Genomic DNA, 17,497 nt, shown 5'->3' on the forward strand with positions numbered 1-17,497 from the left:
TGCGTCTTGTGGGGGTACTGTTTTGTTCCTTGCTTGCCACGTCCTCTGGCTGTGGGCCCCGCCAGTCACCAGGTCTCTCATCCTAAAGGGTCACGCTTGTTTGTCTCCTGAAGGTCGGAGAGCAGTCAGATAGCGTTATTGTTACAGCTCCGTGCCACTTCCCACGCTTGGGCCTGCTTGTGTCCGCCAGCTCCGCCCCAAGGCCACATCCCGAGAGGACATCTGCATCTGCCAAGAAAGTCGTGTTCGCTGACTTGGAGGGTGTAGAAACGAGGGGGGAAGAAAGCATGCAGACCTTATGTGCTTTTTTAAAGAAAGTTGTCTATAATTTTAAAGAAAAGACGAATATCTGTAGCATGTTTGGCTGCATGCCTTGGTCAGCGATGGAAAATAGTTTTAAAAAACTCCAATAAGGTACTGTATTATTACATGGTTTTGTTGCTTCTAGACCCAGATTCTAGTTCTGATTTTTAGCATGCTGGGTTCATAAGTAAACTTAATTCCCTACAGCTGCCCTGATCGAGTCGAGTGATTTTCAGTTCCAAAAGGTGCTTTTGCTTCAAGGCAAAAAGCTCCCTGGATCCACTGCTAAAACTTTAGTAGGAGTTTTGATCTGAAGTCCTAAGTGTATAAAGTCCCAGAATAATGTCCTTGAGAATTGAATTGCAGTCACTTCCTGGCATGAACCATAAAATACGCATGAGTTGGAAATAAGGTTTTTTATGATTTGTTTTTGTAGCTGAGAGGTAGAGAACCATAGGATTTCTGATAACTTATTTTTTTGCTATAGAATGGAACTTGACACAAGGCACATGCACGTTGGACCTCGTTTGATAGATTTAGTTAACCAAGGACCAAACGATGGTCATCGCTGAAGAATTTATGTATATCTAGTACTATTGCGGCTCCACACATAACCTGCAAATTGTATTTGTGTGGAGCGAAGATGAGTTTGTGTATCTTGGCCTAAATCTGAGATTTACAGGGATTCAGGGATATCCAGCAGGACTGTTTTGAGAATCACTAGGAGAAACACGAGCTAACAAAGAATGATCGAGTATGCCTGAATGGCTAGTAAACTTATAATCATCAACTGTTAATGTAATCACTTGCCTACATTTATCCAGTGATCTGTCAAAAGACACTTAGGGCATTTTCTGTATATTGCATCAGTACGAGAGATCAGTTCTTTGATTTTAACACACGTTTTCCTCTGTGTGTGGCACATGCATTTCCTCTGGTTGTGCCAGGGGTGTTGGAAGCACAGAGGGGTAGCCAGGAATAGCTACTGGAGATGCATGCTAGGCCATAAGGTCCTAGTTCCAGTCTTTCTATGAACTCTTAAATATGGTTGTTGTTGATGTTGTAATTTATGTATTAGAGTTAAGACAGCTGAAATAGCACTTTTTTTGTTGCTGGCTGATGACCAGATCCAGTAAGGGGAACTGGGGGATGGGGAGCACTGGTGGCAGGCAGGAGCTATATTGTTGCCAAGTACAGTCCAACTAATGCAAGAAAATGTGTTACTATACAAAAAGCACAAGACACAGTGTTAGAGACTACGAGGATGGATGCTCAGTCAGTCATGTCTGACTCTTTTCAACTCTATGGGCTGTATCCCACCAGGATCCTCTGTCCTTGGAATTTTCCACTCAAGAATTCTAGAGTGGGTTGCCCTTTCCTTCTGCAAGGAGTCTTCCCGACGCAGGGATCAAACCAGCAACTCCTGCATCGGCAGGCAGATTCTTCACTACTGAGCCACAGGGAAGTCCGTTAGGGATTATGCTGCTGCTAAGTCGCTTCAGTCGTGTGCGACCGTGTCAGACCCTGTGCGACCCCATAGACGGCAGCCCACCAGGCTCCCCTGTCCCTGGGATTCTCCAGGCAAGAACACTGGAGTGGGTTGCCATTTCCTTCTCCAGTGAAGAAAAGTGAAAGTGAAGTCGCTCAGTCGTGTCCGACTCTTAGCAACCCCATGGACTGCAGGGATTATAGATGAGTATTAATTTATATTTAGCTGAGACCCCTGCCTTCCTAAAGTACATCTATAGAGGAGCAAAGGAGACAACTTGAGATAACCTATGATCATTATTGTGGAGTGGTACAAACAAGTTCTATAAAGTTCTTTAGAGGAATATATACAGACCACTTGAAGCTGGAGTGATCATAGTAGATAGGTCGTTTCATCTAGGATTTTAAATTGTTTTTTTACATCTGGCACTAAAGGAAGGTTGAGCTAAAATAACTACCAAATTCCCAAGAATTTTGTGCCTGTTACATATGCACAGCAAAATTACAACTAGAAACCAAAACTCCTGCCCCTACATTTTACATAGCTTTCCTTTGGCAGTTAATAATTTATTGAAGTTTCATCAGCCAAAAGGAAACCTTCATTCTCCCAGGGTTTCTTGAATTTATTTTTTAAGGAAATTTTTTTTACTCTGCAGCAAGAAAAATTTTAAGTTTGCACTGGGTTGCTTTGGTTATAGAATTAATGAAACCTAAGTAGTAGCCATTTCAAAGCTTTTCTCCTACAGCCAAATTTTGCACTTTTATATACTTGGCTAGCTTATAAATGTATACCCTCAGTCACACAAATGATTTAATTAGAATGTATTAATGAACAGTTTGTTCCATTGATTGCTAGAGAAATGCTGAATAAATGGTTTGTCATTATTATAACTCTCATCAAATCATGAAGGGTGAAGTTATTACCTTAGTATGATCCATTGGTGGTACTAAAGTCTGGAAGTGAAGAATGTCAGGTAGATCCCCAGGTGGCTTTAATTCCTAGACCTTATAACAAGAACTTTAGTATTGTTAAATTACTATCAGACTCTTGCCCTCAATTCCCAATTGAAGTAGACACTTAAGCATTGAGATTCCGATTTTGCTGCACTATAGAGGAATGCCTCCCCCCTCTCCCCCCCCTTATCCAAGTCACAGATCTGGAATTTTACCACCACGCCCATTTTTCCCACTGTTAACACTGAGCAATGGGTCTTTGGTTAACTAGAATAACTGTGGGGTCACTCATTGTTAATGTTCTTGAGAAGCTGAATTTAATCCAAACCTCTAAATTTCCCTGAATCAACTTAATTTTAACTGTTCTATGACCAGCGCATTTTTATTAGAAATGACTGGGAAGAAAAGGAGAAATGGCAAGAATTTAAAGCTTCCAAATATTTTTTTGAATAGGTAAAACTGATTCTTAAGGCTATCATTGTTACTGAAAGAAATTCAAGTTTATGCTATTGCCTCTCTCTCCTTATAAATTTACTGGAACAAGTCATGAAAATAACTTTGTAGGAAACCATTATGGCTGACATAGTGGAAAAGTATGGTAGTAACTTGATACGTTTTCTGTTCTAGCCCTTTATTTATGTCTCTAACATGGCACAATGAAATAGAAATATAATACAAGCCACATATGTAATCTTAAATTTACAGGTGAGGGACTTCCCTGGTGGTCCGGTGATTACGATTCTGCACTTCCACTGCCAGGGGGCATGAGTTCAGTCCCCAGTCAGATTCCTGCTTGTGGGGGGCGGGGAGGGGGAATTTTTTTTTTTTTTAAGTGAATATTTAAAACAAGGGGCTTCCCAGGTGGCATAGCAGTAAAGAATCTGCCTGCCAATGCAAGAGACGTGGGTTCCATCCCTGGGTTGGAAAGATTCCTCTGGAGGAGGAAATGGTAACCTACTCCAGTATTGCTGCCTGGAAAATCCCGTGGACAGAGGAGCCTGGTAGGCTACAGTCCATAGGGTCACAAAGAGTCAGACATGACTCAGCGACTGAACATTTGTTAATAAAGCGTGTGAAATTAATTTAAATAATTTATTTAATCCAGTACATACAAAAGTACCATTCTTTTATCATAAAGTATAACATACCACATCCTTAATTCACACTAGCCATGTTTCAAGTGTTTGGTAGCCACATGTAGCTCTCATCCTGGACAGTGCAGGTCTAGTTGTCTGGTTTTGTTTTTCTTTTAAGAAAAAAATTAGATGCAGTCAGACATGACTTAGCAACTGAACAGTATCAACAATTAAATGTTACCCTTGGTGAGGGAGGGGCCGAATTTGAATGAGAGAAACTTATGAGTCATTTGAAAAAGGGAAGTGGGAAGATGAATTTTTCACAACCATTGATTTACCTTTAGATCATGTCTACAGTCCTTTCTCAGAAAAGAAAAAACAAGAAAAATCTGAAACAACCTAACCTACCACCTAAGATAAATTAGAAGAAAACAAAAGCTAAAGTCAGCAAAGAAAGAAAGAGTTAGTCGCTCTGTCGTGTCTGACTCTTTGCAACCGCATGGTCTGTCCTTGGGATTCTCCAGGCAAGTATACTGAAGTGGATTGCCATTCCCTTCTCCAGGGGATCTTCCCTGACCCAGGGATTGAACCTGTGTCTCCCGCATTGCAAGCAGATGCTTCTTTACCATCTGAGCTACCAGGGAGGATGGGTAGAGTCAGCAAAAGGAAGGATATAATAAAGATCAGAGGCAGTAGAGATTCAAAAATAGAAAAAACCAAAAGCCTTTTTTTGTTTCCCTATTCTTTGAAAGGGTAGACAAAATTGATAAACCTCTGGTCAGGCCCATCTAGATCATGCAGTAAAAAGCCATACAAGCAAGCTATCGTGATGGAGAAAAAAGGGTCTGTTAGCTTTCTATTACTTGGTTTCAGTTTGGTTGAAAAGAGAAAGATGCTTCAGAAATAACTGTGCTGATGTAGTTCCTCACGAGCCTTGTATAAGTTGTTCTATACTTTCTTCACATCTTTCCACATTATATGTCCTTTGTCTTGGGAGATACCCTTTGTTTCTAATGGACATTTTTATATGTATGGATTTAAATACATTTGGTAGTCTTTTTTAGTGTCTGTATTCATAAAACAAGAGCCCTTTTGTTGAAAGTTTCTAACAGCCAAGGGGGCTTCCTCGGTGGCACTAGTGGTAACAAACCCACCTGCCAATGCCTGAGACGGAAGAGACACAGGTTCAGTCCCTGATTTGGGAAGATCCCCTGGAGGAGGAAATGGCAACCCATTCCATTATTCTTGCCTGGGAAATTCCGTGGACAGAGGAGCCTGGTGGGCTATAGTCCATGAGAGTCAAACATTACTGGCAGAGTCAAACTCTCTACTAAGCACAAGCACGAACAGCCAGGAGTTGATATATGTGGGCATGAAAAGTATATTTTTAAATATCTACTAAAGTACAGATTTTTCATTGCCCACTGCAGAGAGATGAAGGTGAAACCATTGCTTTGTCTGGTAGGTAGTCCTTGGTGATGTTTTTAGGTACTTTCAGTAGTCGGTAGAAACCCAGATTGCAGGGAGACAGTAGGTGGTTTGGAAACAGAGACGAGTTTCTGGACACCGTGTGAGTGAAGGAACAGGGAAGAGCACGCTTGAAGTAATATGCGGTGTGAGAAAGACTGATTTTGGATTAAGAAGACCTGAGAAGTATTGATTGACAGAATGAAGGAACCTGTAGAGGGGCAGGATTGAGTTTAATTGTGAAGGGAAAGGATAGAGAAATGGATAAATAATAAAGCTGAATCACTTGGCTTTTATGCTGACCTTCTTCTTTTATCACTGTATCAAGATGTTGAGTCTCAATCTTAAATAGTTTTCCCTCTAAATCCCAGTGAGTCAATCTGTTACATTTCTGTATGTTACACAGTATCAAAACTTTACACAGTATCCCTCCCAGGCCCTGATAGTGTTCCCAGGTTTAAGCATTAATTTATATTATAACAATGGCGGTTTGCAAAAGCTGTCAGGGTATTATGCAAGAGTTGGTAGGCTGTTATTTTGGGGATGTAATTAGTAATTAATAAAATTTTCCTAAATGTGAGGTCACTTTGTTAATAGGCGTAAGGAAGATACTATGACTCTTGATTTTTACTTGATTCTGTAAGCCTTTAATATCATAGCTATCATTTGAATATGTCACAGAATAACAGGATAAAACTCATTCCTTATCTCTAAAGAATTTTATTTATCTAAAGAATTATTTGTAGTTTGCAGTGAAAGTTTCATTTTGTCCTAAAATAAAGAGATACTCACTGTGACGTTTGAGAGAGCCACTAAATCTAATTTTCTCTCTACTATTCCACTGATCTGATTGATTAGTTCAATTATTGAAGTAGCCTGGAGTGTTTTTCTCCTTGGGCAGTGTTATTTTACTTGAAAAATAGCATTTGTGTCTTAGGAATAATTATGTGTTTTTTCCTTAAGAATAAATATGTCTCCTTTTCCAGTCAGGAGAAGTGGCTTGAAAATGTATGCTACCTAACAATGAAAATAATTTTTATCATATTGTTTAAAAAGTACACACAAAAAGGTAATGTACTCGTTTAGAAAAAGGAAGATAGCACAATAGAGCACAGTATTAAAATTTACTCCATCCCAGCCTCACCACCCCACTGCCATCTCTTCTTCAGCCTAGGGCGTTGTTGCTATTTATAGATAGATGTTTATCCTTCCACACCATTTTTCGTGCATATATATATTTTATACAAATATAAGCAACCTGGAGAGGTTAGTTGATGTTTGCTTTTTCTATGAATGAGATCTTGACATTGTTTTGCAACATGCTTTTGTTGTTTTCATAGACTTCGCTGGAATGTGACAGTCACTATACCTACTTTGTGGTGGTAGTGGTGGTTTAATATGTATTTACTAATTCTTTGATTTAGTTAATTTTTCATTTTTTAACCATAAGATATCATCATCGATTAGAGCATCTTTGTATATGAATTTGGGTGTTTTGATGGAATAGCATGCAAAAACACTGATAAGCTTTCAGAAGCATGTGCATGCATGCGTGCTCAGTCACGTCCCCTCCGTGTCTGTAGGTTCGTTTTCTGTGTCTGCATAAAGGGAGACTACTTATAAGATGGATGTTCCTTGTAATTCCGTGTTCCTATAATTCCCTGTCAGCCTACAATCAGATGAAGGAAAGTGGTGAAAATTTCTCCGAGTAAAACTAGAAAGTCTCATGTTCTAGCATACTTTTTTATGGGTTAAATAATTGTATTTAGGATAATGTCAAATTGATAATTTTACTGGGTCTGAGCTTTTAATCTCCTGTTTAATTCTTAAGCATGCTGAGTGAACTACTTTTCTTTTTTCTTTAAGATCTGATTATCATGGACCTGCGACAGTTTCTTATGTGCCTGTCCCTGTGCACGGCCTTTGCCTTGAGCAAGCCCACAGAAAAGAAGGACCGTGTACACCATGAGCCTCAGCTCAGTGACAAAGTTCACAATGATGCTCAAAGTTTTGATTATGACCACGACGCCTTCTTGGGTGCTGAAGAAGCAAAAACCTTTGATCAGCTAACGCCAGAAGAGAGCAAGGAAAGACTTGGGTAAGGTGCCAGCTCTCAGGGGGCTAGTTAGAATAATGACCTTTCTTTATAAATCAACTCATTCTTTTTTTTCTCTTCTATCTCAGTCACCCAGTAAAGCTGTACTGAACTACATCTGCTGAAAGCTAACCACAGAATTGCTACCGCTAAAATTTAATCTCTTTCCTCATTTCTCCATTGAAGACAGTTTTTACCTCATTCTACAAAACAAAGTCATTTATGCATTAAAGTGCCAGATACTGTAGGACTCAGCTTAAACCACATCATCTTGATCCCAAAGGAACATCACATGGGAATTTTCTCAACACTGTTGCTTTTAACTTTTAAAAACAGTCTGTGACCTCTTTGTTGTTGACCATGCCAAGTCTTTGAGTGGATAATAAATTGCAAATTAGACCCCTGGACTGACTAATTTCTGTAGTTTATGATTTCCAAGGATGTCCTTCACCCTCTTTGGTTCATTCTCAGGTATTTGCTTAATTAAAAGCAAAACCAAATCAACCTTGGCTTTCACAAGGTTGTATTAAGCTGTGCTCTTAATGTCAGAGTATGCGTTGGCTCTTGCAGTAAACAGCTGGGCCATAGTCAGGTTCTGTGGCTGTCTCTGAAGGCATCTTTTTACCTAAATAGTTGATGGGGTAGAATTCCAGCTGATTATTTCCGAGGGTCTGAGAATGTCTTTTTTAATTCTTTCAAAGGCTTGCTTTTTAAGGAAATGCAGGTTAATTGGTGAACATTTTCTCCTCAATGAATAGTGGCTATCTGTGTAGCTTTCTGAACTAAATTTAACAGAGTTGTTGGAAAAGTTATACCCCATAGGTGATTTCCAGAAATATTTTCCCCACGGATAGTGCTGTGATTAGAAGACATTTTGGGTTTGCTTTGAGTGGTACTTTAAAATAAATTTATTCTTTCAGTGAGTTATCTGCCAACTGAAGGATACAGTATTCTTAAACACTGACAGAAATAATCAAAAGATTTTGCCGTGTAGAATGAGAAACTTCCCCAAAACATTGAAAATAGAGAAAACAAGCGCATCCGAGAGAGTCTTCTATTAGGTTGTGTTTTAACTTTGAAGGACTGTGCTCACTTTTAATCTCCTAACTGTGCTAACATTCCAAGCTGAAAATAGGGGTGCATGAGGGTGTTCTCAGTCTTCATGTCTTGCCTGTTAATAACATGCATGTCCAGCCTAGATTTTGGTCTGCACACATCTCTGCAGAATTACTGTCAAATAACAAAGGGCCTGTAGGCTTGGTGTCAGTCGGTGTTCTGGCCCTGAGAAGGTATTGGAATTGCTCTGCTAACAGCCTTCAGTAGACAAAAAAACATTTCTTTTAGTCCTCAGTAAATATCAAAAGTTCAACATGTGCACAGACTCCATATTTGATAAGAATAAGATGGGTAAAATGATGTTTTTCCTGGAATGTGTGAATGAACCAAGTCCGGTTTGCTTCTCCCACATTTGGAGATAATAACAAATAGCGCATTAAGGTGATATACTGTTGAAAGCAAGAATTCCAAGTGAACTTTTTTTCTTTTAAATTAGCTTACTATGGCATTTTTGAACATTGGTATGTGACTGTACACCAGAGGTTGGGTACGACAGTTTCCCCTTTCCATCTATCTAGGAGGCCAGTAATTATTAGGAAATAAGATCATTGTTTATACCTCTAGTTGCAAAAATTCACTACTATTTTTAAATCTTTAGTAATAATATCTAAAAAGCTACAGGAAGCACTTAAAAACAATTTTAACATCCAGGTTTTAGTTTCTTTTTCTTATGAATAATCAAATAGAACATTTTTTCCTTGTGTATTTTCAACCTTACCTCACCCCTAAGCAGTCTAAATATACTTAATTTTCATTTATGTGTCCTTCACATGATGATTTATCCAATTTGAGGTGGTGGTCCTTAGTAAAATTTTCACTTATTTTGATATAGAAATGAAGTTGAGTGGTTCATCATCCTTTTTTGGGTCACAGGCCCAATCCCTTTGGCAGTCTAATGAAAGCTAAAGTGCAAGTATATGAATATATGTAAAATTTTGCATGCTGAAAATTTCTGGAATATTTTGAACCCTCCTGGAATCCTTTTATTGACCGAGGTTCTTAAAAAGCCAAAGGATTTGGCTTTACGCCTTTTGAAATGTAGAGGCATATGTCACCTCTTAGAAATGACATAGTATCCACTTAGTGCATTGTGTCTGTCCTAGAGTAAATGCTTATTTAGTGGCATCATGCATTTGTAGGGTTCTCCAGTGTCATAGAAATACAATACCATTAGCTTTATAAATTAACATGGGCTTTTAAAGATCAGAGTTTAGAGCTTCATGCCAAAAATAGGCTGTGCCCACTTCCAGTGTACTTTGACAACTGCCTGTAGGCTGGTTAACTAGAAAGATAAGGATAGCTTTTTTATTTTTAAATGGTTGCATGGTTATTTTTACTGTTGTTTTTAAGATATGTGACAGATGATATGTGGCCCACAAAGTGAAAAATATTTATCTGACTTTTTCAGAAAAAGTTTGCTAATGTCTGAATTGAACCATTTGGGATATTTCTGTTGGGATGAATAGAATAGCATTCAGCCAACTTCATTAGGAAAAGCCCATCTTAAAAGAGTCATATGCCTTTTTAATCTAAGTGATGCTTCTCTTTAGGCTACTAATAATAGTTTAAAATTTTCTTTTGGCAATAAGAGAATTGCCTTTTTTCTCTTAACAGTACAGTGGAACTCTTGGTAGCCAATGCCTTTCAGACAAACTGGATTCTATTATAGATAATGTAGAGGTTTTTGAACAGGTAAAACTTAATCTGTTGGGGCTTCCCTGGCGGTCCAGTGGTTAAGATGCTGCACTCCAGTGCAGGGGGCATGGGTTCTGTTCCTGGTCAGGGAACTCAGACCTCTCATGCTGCACAGCACAGCCCCCCAAAAGTAAGAAAAGCTAATTTATTGGTATTGTCAAGATTCTACAGATTCAAGTTGCAAAAAATTTTTTGTCCTGTGTCCATGTAGATACAGAAGGGTATTTGAGGTGACTTCTTAGTATTTTAGGGGGCTTCCCTGGTAGCTCAAACCATAGTCTGCCTGCAATGCAGGAGACCCAGGTTTGATCCTTGGGTCGGGAAGATCCCCTGGAGAAGGGAATGACAGTCCACTGGAGAATCCCATGGATGGAGGAGACTGGCAAGCTACAGTCCATGGGGTTGCAATGAGTCAGACAAAACTGAGTGACTAACATTTACTTACTGTTTCACCTTTTTAAAAAAATATTTTAGAGTAAAAACTGTAAGATTCTCTGAAGGAAAATGCTTGTTAATTACAGGATTTAAGTAATAGACAATCATGGCTAAAAGCATATCAATATCAAGGTGAATTTGTGTCTCATATTCTCTGATTCTAATCACTTTCCAATGTTGTATTCATAAGAATACAGATTGGGAAACGACATAAGCTACCAAATGACAGTCTTTTTCAATCCTGCAAATAACAGAGCATAGGGGTATGCCAAGATTTCAGTTCCAATAGAAGTGTTTTTTTTTAACAGTAGAAAAATTATTTATTAATTCTTGACCCTTGAATTCTTTCTAAAATATTCCATGTGATGAAATAAGTGTGCATAATGGACTTCTACTGTGTCAGTTCCATTAGAAGTTTTGATTTAAAGTTCTTGTGACTTGATCCTCCCTACAAAGGGCCAAGGGGTGTTTACATGATCTTTTCCTGGCTCTCTTAAAAAATGTAGTCAGTGAATATTACTACTCTTAGGCCATTAAATAATTGGTGTGTAAAATTGTAAAAAAAATTCTTGTGACTTTACATAGGCAGTCTTAGCTTCTATAAGTAAGCAATTGCATTGTTAAACAGTTTTCATATCATGCACATATTTTGAAGTCCTTAAGTCTTTTCAAAATGTCTGTTATTAGTATGACATTGCTGGAAGAAAGAAGCTTATGAAGCGCAAAGTATATTCATTCTTTAGCCTTGTAGTTTGGTTTATCATCTGCACCCTAACCCTCTCAGCTTATTAACATTCTCATAATCAAGGATGTACATTCTTACCACATTACTTCTTCAGAGCTCTCTGTTTTTGTGGTTATATGTAAAAATCCAATTCAATATAGTCTGTAATAACTGCTAGCCTTTTTTTTTTTTTAATGTATAAGCATGCTTATGTCTCTGTACCTATTTTGGGGTTTAAAAGAAAAATCTTGACTTCAGGTATAAGTGATCCTGGAACTATTTTTGATACCTTTATATTTTTAGCAAAGGCGTTTTGGTTTTTTAAAAAAACTGCATTTTTTTTTTAATCTGGTTACCATTTTTGAATTTTTAGAAAACCAAGTCAGTGGTTGTGATTATTTACCCAGAAATAGAGATTCTCCTAAGAGCAATAAAGAACAAATATAAAAATTTGCATGTTGTTTGATACTAAGAGTGAAGAACCCAGATAGGAAAGGATATTCACTCCAAAATTCTGACCACTGGCTGAGACCTGCCTCTTAGGGATAGTCCATAGTTTGCTTTTGGTTCCAAGTACACCATCCATGGACTGTGCTTGTCTTATCTGGATGACTCATTTCAGACCAGCAACAGGCACTCAAGAGAAAAATTTTCAGTTGCCCATCTGGCAGTTTTGTTTTGGAGACAATTTTTATTTCCATCCTTTAGCCCTGGGCAACACCCGTGGCCATAGCACACATCTGGCTAAGTCCAGAGCTTTGTGTCCTTTTAACTTCTTGCTGGATTTCTCTGCATTTTCTACAGAAAGATTGTAAGTAAAATAGATGGCGACAAGGACGGGTTTGTCACTGTGGATGAGCTCAAAGACTGGATTAAATTTGCACAAAAGCGCTGGATTTACGAGGACGTAGAGCGGCAGTGGAAGGGGCATGACCTCAATGAGGACGGCCTCGTTTCCTGGGAGGAGTATAAAAATGCCACCTACGGCTACGTTTTAGGTAGGTCCCTACTCTCTGGGGGAAAAAGCCTTGTGGAGCCGGCACCTTGAAACGTAACTGTTTTGTCTTGTAGAATGATTGTAGATAAAATAGACGCGGATAAAGATGGGTTTGTGACGGAGGGGGAGCTGAAATCCTGGATTAAGCACGCCCAGAAGAAATACATATATGACAATGTTGAAAACCAATGGCAGGAGTTTGATTTGAATCAAGACGGCTTAATCTCCTGGGATGAGTACAGAAACGTGACTTATGGCACTTACCTGGGTAAGGGGCAAGGTGTCAGCCTGGTGGAGACCATGGTCTTGAGTCAAAGAAACAAATGGGTCAAGCAGTGAAGGAAAGGAAGAAATCACACTTATCTTAGATAGTTTGATGCTGTGCTGATTCTCCTTCACTTTATTAATTTTGAATTTGTATATTATGTATTTTTAAAAATTTGTTTTATTTTGGTTTTCTAAGGTCTGACATCTTTTACATCTTTTAGCATTTCAGATGTATTTCCCCATTTTTTTCTTGCTGTCATCCCTCAAAGAGACCATTTTTGGAGTAAATTCTCGTTCAAAAGGCTGCATTGTACCAACAGTGCAAAGCAGGAGGCTTTGAGATGTCTCTTGACATGGTCATATTGAAGCGTTGGACCTGAAATTTAAACCAAATTAGATTTCTTTGTAACTGGTGAGAATAGGAGGAAAATTACTGTCTTGCCTTGCTAAAATAAAGGTCAAGTCTAATGGCTTTCCTTGATGAAATTTAACTATTTCAATATGTCTGCTTACTGAAGTTTAGAAATGAGTATTTCCCATTTGTTTTCTCTGACACATGAGTTTATTAGCCTGCTTTGCAAATGCTTCGAGGCAAATCAATGTGACTTTGATTGCTTTTTGTTGATTTGGTAGCTTGTATGCTTGGGCCACCTGTTAGTAATTTTCTTTTACTTATTCCACTTGCCTGCTGTTAAATGCTAGGTGGCGATCTTACCAAATTGATGACTTAGAGTGTTTTTGTTAGTGATATTCCTTTTTTGTACGTGGTCACAGTTTGAGATGAGACAAGAATGTATAAATGTTACTTCTTGCATTTTTACTCTGGAAATTAAATAAATTTCTGGGTGAAAGCAGGCGTTCTCCATCACTGACTAACAGGCGATGAATGTATGATGGTCTGTTTCCCCCACTGGAGAACCAGCTGTCCATGTTAATTACAGGACTGCGTGCATTTCGGGTGAACAGATTTTTATTTCTGTATGGGGCTTGTTCTCATTCCTGAGACAAGAGCGGCCACCTCTCTCATGCTTGACACTTAGCCAAGAACCAAACATATCCTCCCAATTAAGAACACGTGTATCAAAAAGTCAGTGCAGATAGAGAGACATCCATGCTTCTTGCTCTCTGGCTGAGACCCAGAGCTTCCTGATGTGTTTGGGATTAATTATAAATACAAAGCACTGGTTAGGCTATTGGTGATCTCAACAGAATGATGTGTTAATAAATCTCAGCTCAGACCTAGGCACTTACTGTCCAGAAGGAGTTTTAAACTCTTTTTATGATTATGTGCATACAAATCTGTTGAGAGCTTTGTTACCTCACAGGGCCAGTGATTCAATGTAATGAGTATTTCTACTGACTTGAAACTGCATAAGCTGAAGCACTGGCTAGAGAAACAATGTCTTTATAAGGCATCTTTCTCTGGCGGCCTAGGGGTGGACAATGCTGGGGTAAGGAGGCGCCTTCCAAAAGTGCTGAGGAGTTTTTTGTGAAAATGTGTTCTTGACTCAGTTGAGTTAAGGTACAAATCATCTTAGCTTCTAATTAGGGTCTGTCTTAATATCTGCTTTCCACAAAAGGGACGTTAACCCCATCTCTGCCACAAGTAAAATATGAGATGCTAAGATCTGTCCTGCCTATACCAAAACCAAAACTAGATCACGAGCCTACCCTTCACTGTGTGCAAGCCAGCTGGCCCAGTAAACTGGTGCTTAGGATAGATAGGGCACTGAGCAGTGATGATAGGCATGCGAGTTTAGTCATCAAATACAGTTCTGTAGCTTTCTTCTTCATCCTTATATATGTGTATGTGATCCTAGTCACCAAGTTTTACCTAAGGAAAGAAGGGCTCTCAGTTAAGAATCTACTCTTAATATGTAAGTTGCCTTCTGTTATCTTATTTATGTTACATAGTTTGTACTGATTATTTGTTTAGAAGAAATGACTTAGTATCTGAGTGAGGTAGTATTTTCCTTAAATTCTCAGTCTCTAATCTATTATGGCTTTGAGTATACACATAGGGTCCCCAGAGCCCCAGTTTAATCAGTAAACTGTCTTACTGAATTTTGACCCTCATCAAAGAATGAAGCTTCAAGTTGCTCAACTCAAAATAGAGCAGTAGTTTATTGTTGTTGTTTTTGACCATACTTAAAGTATGGAAAGATTGAACTACAATATCGAAACTCAATAGTGTAGTGTTAGTAAGGGGCCCTGTGGGTTGGTTTGTTTGTTAATAAAAACTAGTGCTATATCTTTTTTTATTTGATCAATATGTTTTGGGAACAATCATTTCTTACCTTTAATGTGGTGACTTTTACTTTTCAAAATATCTTCACATGTTATCTTATTTTGGTCCATCTAGCAACTCAGATGGAAAAGTTTTTGTTTTTCCCCCTTTTTTGCCATGAACTCCTTCACTTTTTTTCAATTTAAAGTTCATTTTTCTAGATTCTTATGAAGTGAAGTGAAAGTCACTCAGTCGTGTCCGACTCTTTGCAACCCCAAGGACTACACAGTCCATGGAATTCTCCAGGCCAGAATACTGGCATGGGTAGCCTTTACCTTCTCCCGGGCATCTTCCCAATCAAGGAATCGAACCCAGGTCTCCCTCATTGCAGGCAGATTCTTTACCAGCTGAGCCACAATAACTATTGCTTGTGCAGTTCAACATCCTAACAGGTCCAAATTCAATTTGGTTGTAATCTAATATTTATCTTCTGTAACAGATTTGTTGAAGTATAATTGACATACAGTTTATCGCACTGCACATATTTAAAATGCACAGTTGATGAGTTTTGCCATATGTGTATGCATCAGTGAGCCCCTCACTATAATTAAATATTTCCATCACCCCCAAAAGCTTCCTTGGTCCCATTATAGTCCTCACCTTCCTCGTGCCCTGTCCCATGGTATCCACTGATCTGTTTTCTGTAACTTGATTTGTTTGCATTTTCTAGAATTTTATAAAAATGGAGGAAGTGGGGGTAGTGAACAGAACTTGTATCTCATGGTATATTTCTGAATTAACCAAAGAAACTAAAATGTGACCTTTCAGAGTGGTGCTGTTCTGGTATTGAATCCAGATGGCCTATAATGAGAAAGAAGGCCTTTGATATCTGGCTTCCTAATGAGAGCCTAATGTTTAATAAATGTTTAAATAATGTTTCATAAACATAGCAATAGTTAACATGTATTAAAAGCCAGCTCTGTGTCAAGCAGTGTTCGAGGCACTTAACTTCTATTTATTTGCTTGTTTAACATCGTAACAATCCTGTGAGGCCAACTCTATTACTGTCTGTATTCTGCAGATGAGTAAATTGAAGCACACTTAAGTTACTTGTCCAAGGTCACATGGCTAAGAAGTAGTAGAGTTAGGATTCAAACCCAGACCCTGTGACTTTAGAGCCACTGCTGCCCCTTGGATATAACTAGAAAACTGAAGCCCTCTAGTAGCCTTGATATCGATAACAGTGAAGCATTTATGTAACGGATCACATAGGCCAAGAGCCAGGGTTCCATGTTGAATTTACATTCAGTTCAGACCTGACTCTGTAGTCTTTGATCACCAAAACTGAATGTCTTTATACTGCTGTAGTTTTCCCTGAGTAACCAAGTTAATTCTTCCATGCTAGGTGTATTGTTCTTGGAAATTGATTTCCATACATTTTCATGTTTTCTAGAAGTCTTTTAAGATTGGACCTAAATTTTTGTTCCTAGATGATCCAGACCCTGATGATGGATTTAACTATAAACAGATGATGGTTAGAGATGAGCGGAGGTTTAAAATGGCAGACAAGGATGGAGACCTCATTGCCACAAAGGAGGAATTCACAGCTTTTCTGCACCCTGAGGAGTATGACTACATGAAGGATATAGTGGTACAGGTGGGTAAGAGTGAGGATTCTCAGGGGAAACTTTCTCCTTTTGTTGCTTACTCTCTTTCCTATGGTTTAACCATACTTGAATATATATACATAAACACATATATACGTGTGTGTTTATTTTAATGAAGCACAGTTTCTTGTCCTAAATAATTGCCTGAACTAATTCATCCAGATACGAGATCTAAGTATTCTCTTCTGTTTAGGAAACTATGGAAGATATAGATAAGAATGCTGATGGTTTCATTGATCTGGAAGAGTATATCGGTAAGTCTGTTTCTAGTCTGTTTTTCTTAGAAGAAGCTGGGAAACGTTGGAAGATATGTCCACCAATAAAAATAATCTGCCCCGTGGGTCAGCTCTTAGCACATCATTAACTCAGACCAGCATGGGAAATAGTGGGTCATGATAAAGTATTGAGTAGCGCTGGCCAATCAAAATGTGAATGTGAGCCCCAAATGTAATTTTAACTTTTCTATTAGCCACATCAAAAATAATGAAAAGAAACAGATGGAATTTACTTCACATGTGTATTTTATTTAATCTAACATTCCAAAATACTATAATTTCCACGTTATGAAGGGTTATTTTTTTTCTCTTTTCACACGAGTCTTCAAAAGTGTATTTTACACTGTAGCACATCTCAGTTTAGACTAGCCACATTTCCTTTCCTCATAGCCTGATGTGGCCGGTGGCTGCTGTAGTGGACTGCACTAGAATAGCGCATCCCAGATGCCCTATGGAATTGACACTGAGGAGTTGTAGGGAACCTAGACTGGTATTGGGAAACTAGGGAGCAGAACAAGAGAGACACTCGGGTGAGTAAGCAACCAGGAGTTGTTGGTTCCTCTTCGTCATTCCTTTTCACTGTATTCTGTTTGTATTTTCTGTAGAGGTTTTCTGATTTGTTTCCTTTTGTCCTTTTCTTGGCCATACCATGCAGTTTATGGGATCTTAGTTCCCCAACCAGGGATCAAACCCCACCCTTGGCAGGGAAAA

At 38.6% G+C, this 17,497-nt stretch overlaps 1 protein-coding gene across 10 annotated transcripts in view; it reads left to right on the top strand.

The window, feature by feature from the left end:
* CALU (calumenin) overlaps positions 1–17,497 on the top strand; it is a 50,930-nt gene that overhangs the window by 28,302 nt on the left and 5,131 nt on the right. For 5 of the 10 annotated variants that reach the window (XM_042248790.2, XM_042248786.2, XM_042248788.2 and 2 more), the window contains 4 exons: positions 7,155–7,386; positions 12,425–12,618; positions 16,335–16,501; positions 16,705–16,765. In XM_042248790.2, coding sequence (XP_042104724.1) covers positions 7,155–7,386; positions 12,425–12,618; positions 16,335–16,501; positions 16,705–16,765 — 654 coding nt within the window. Of the gene's footprint in view, positions 1–418; positions 4,346–7,154; positions 7,387–12,157; positions 12,352–12,424; positions 12,619–16,334; positions 16,502–16,704; positions 16,766–17,497 lie in introns of those variants that run through there. The other 5 variants (XM_042248787.2, XM_004008043.5, XM_060415108.1 and 2 more) reach the window with 4 other exon arrangements.

The sequence above is a fragment of the Ovis aries genome, chromosome 4 (assembly GCF_016772045.2).
Source record: "Ovis aries strain OAR_USU_Benz2616 breed Rambouillet chromosome 4, ARS-UI_Ramb_v3.0, whole genome shotgun sequence".
NCBI classification, from domain to species: Eukaryota; Metazoa; Chordata; class Mammalia; order Artiodactyla; family Bovidae; genus Ovis; species Ovis aries.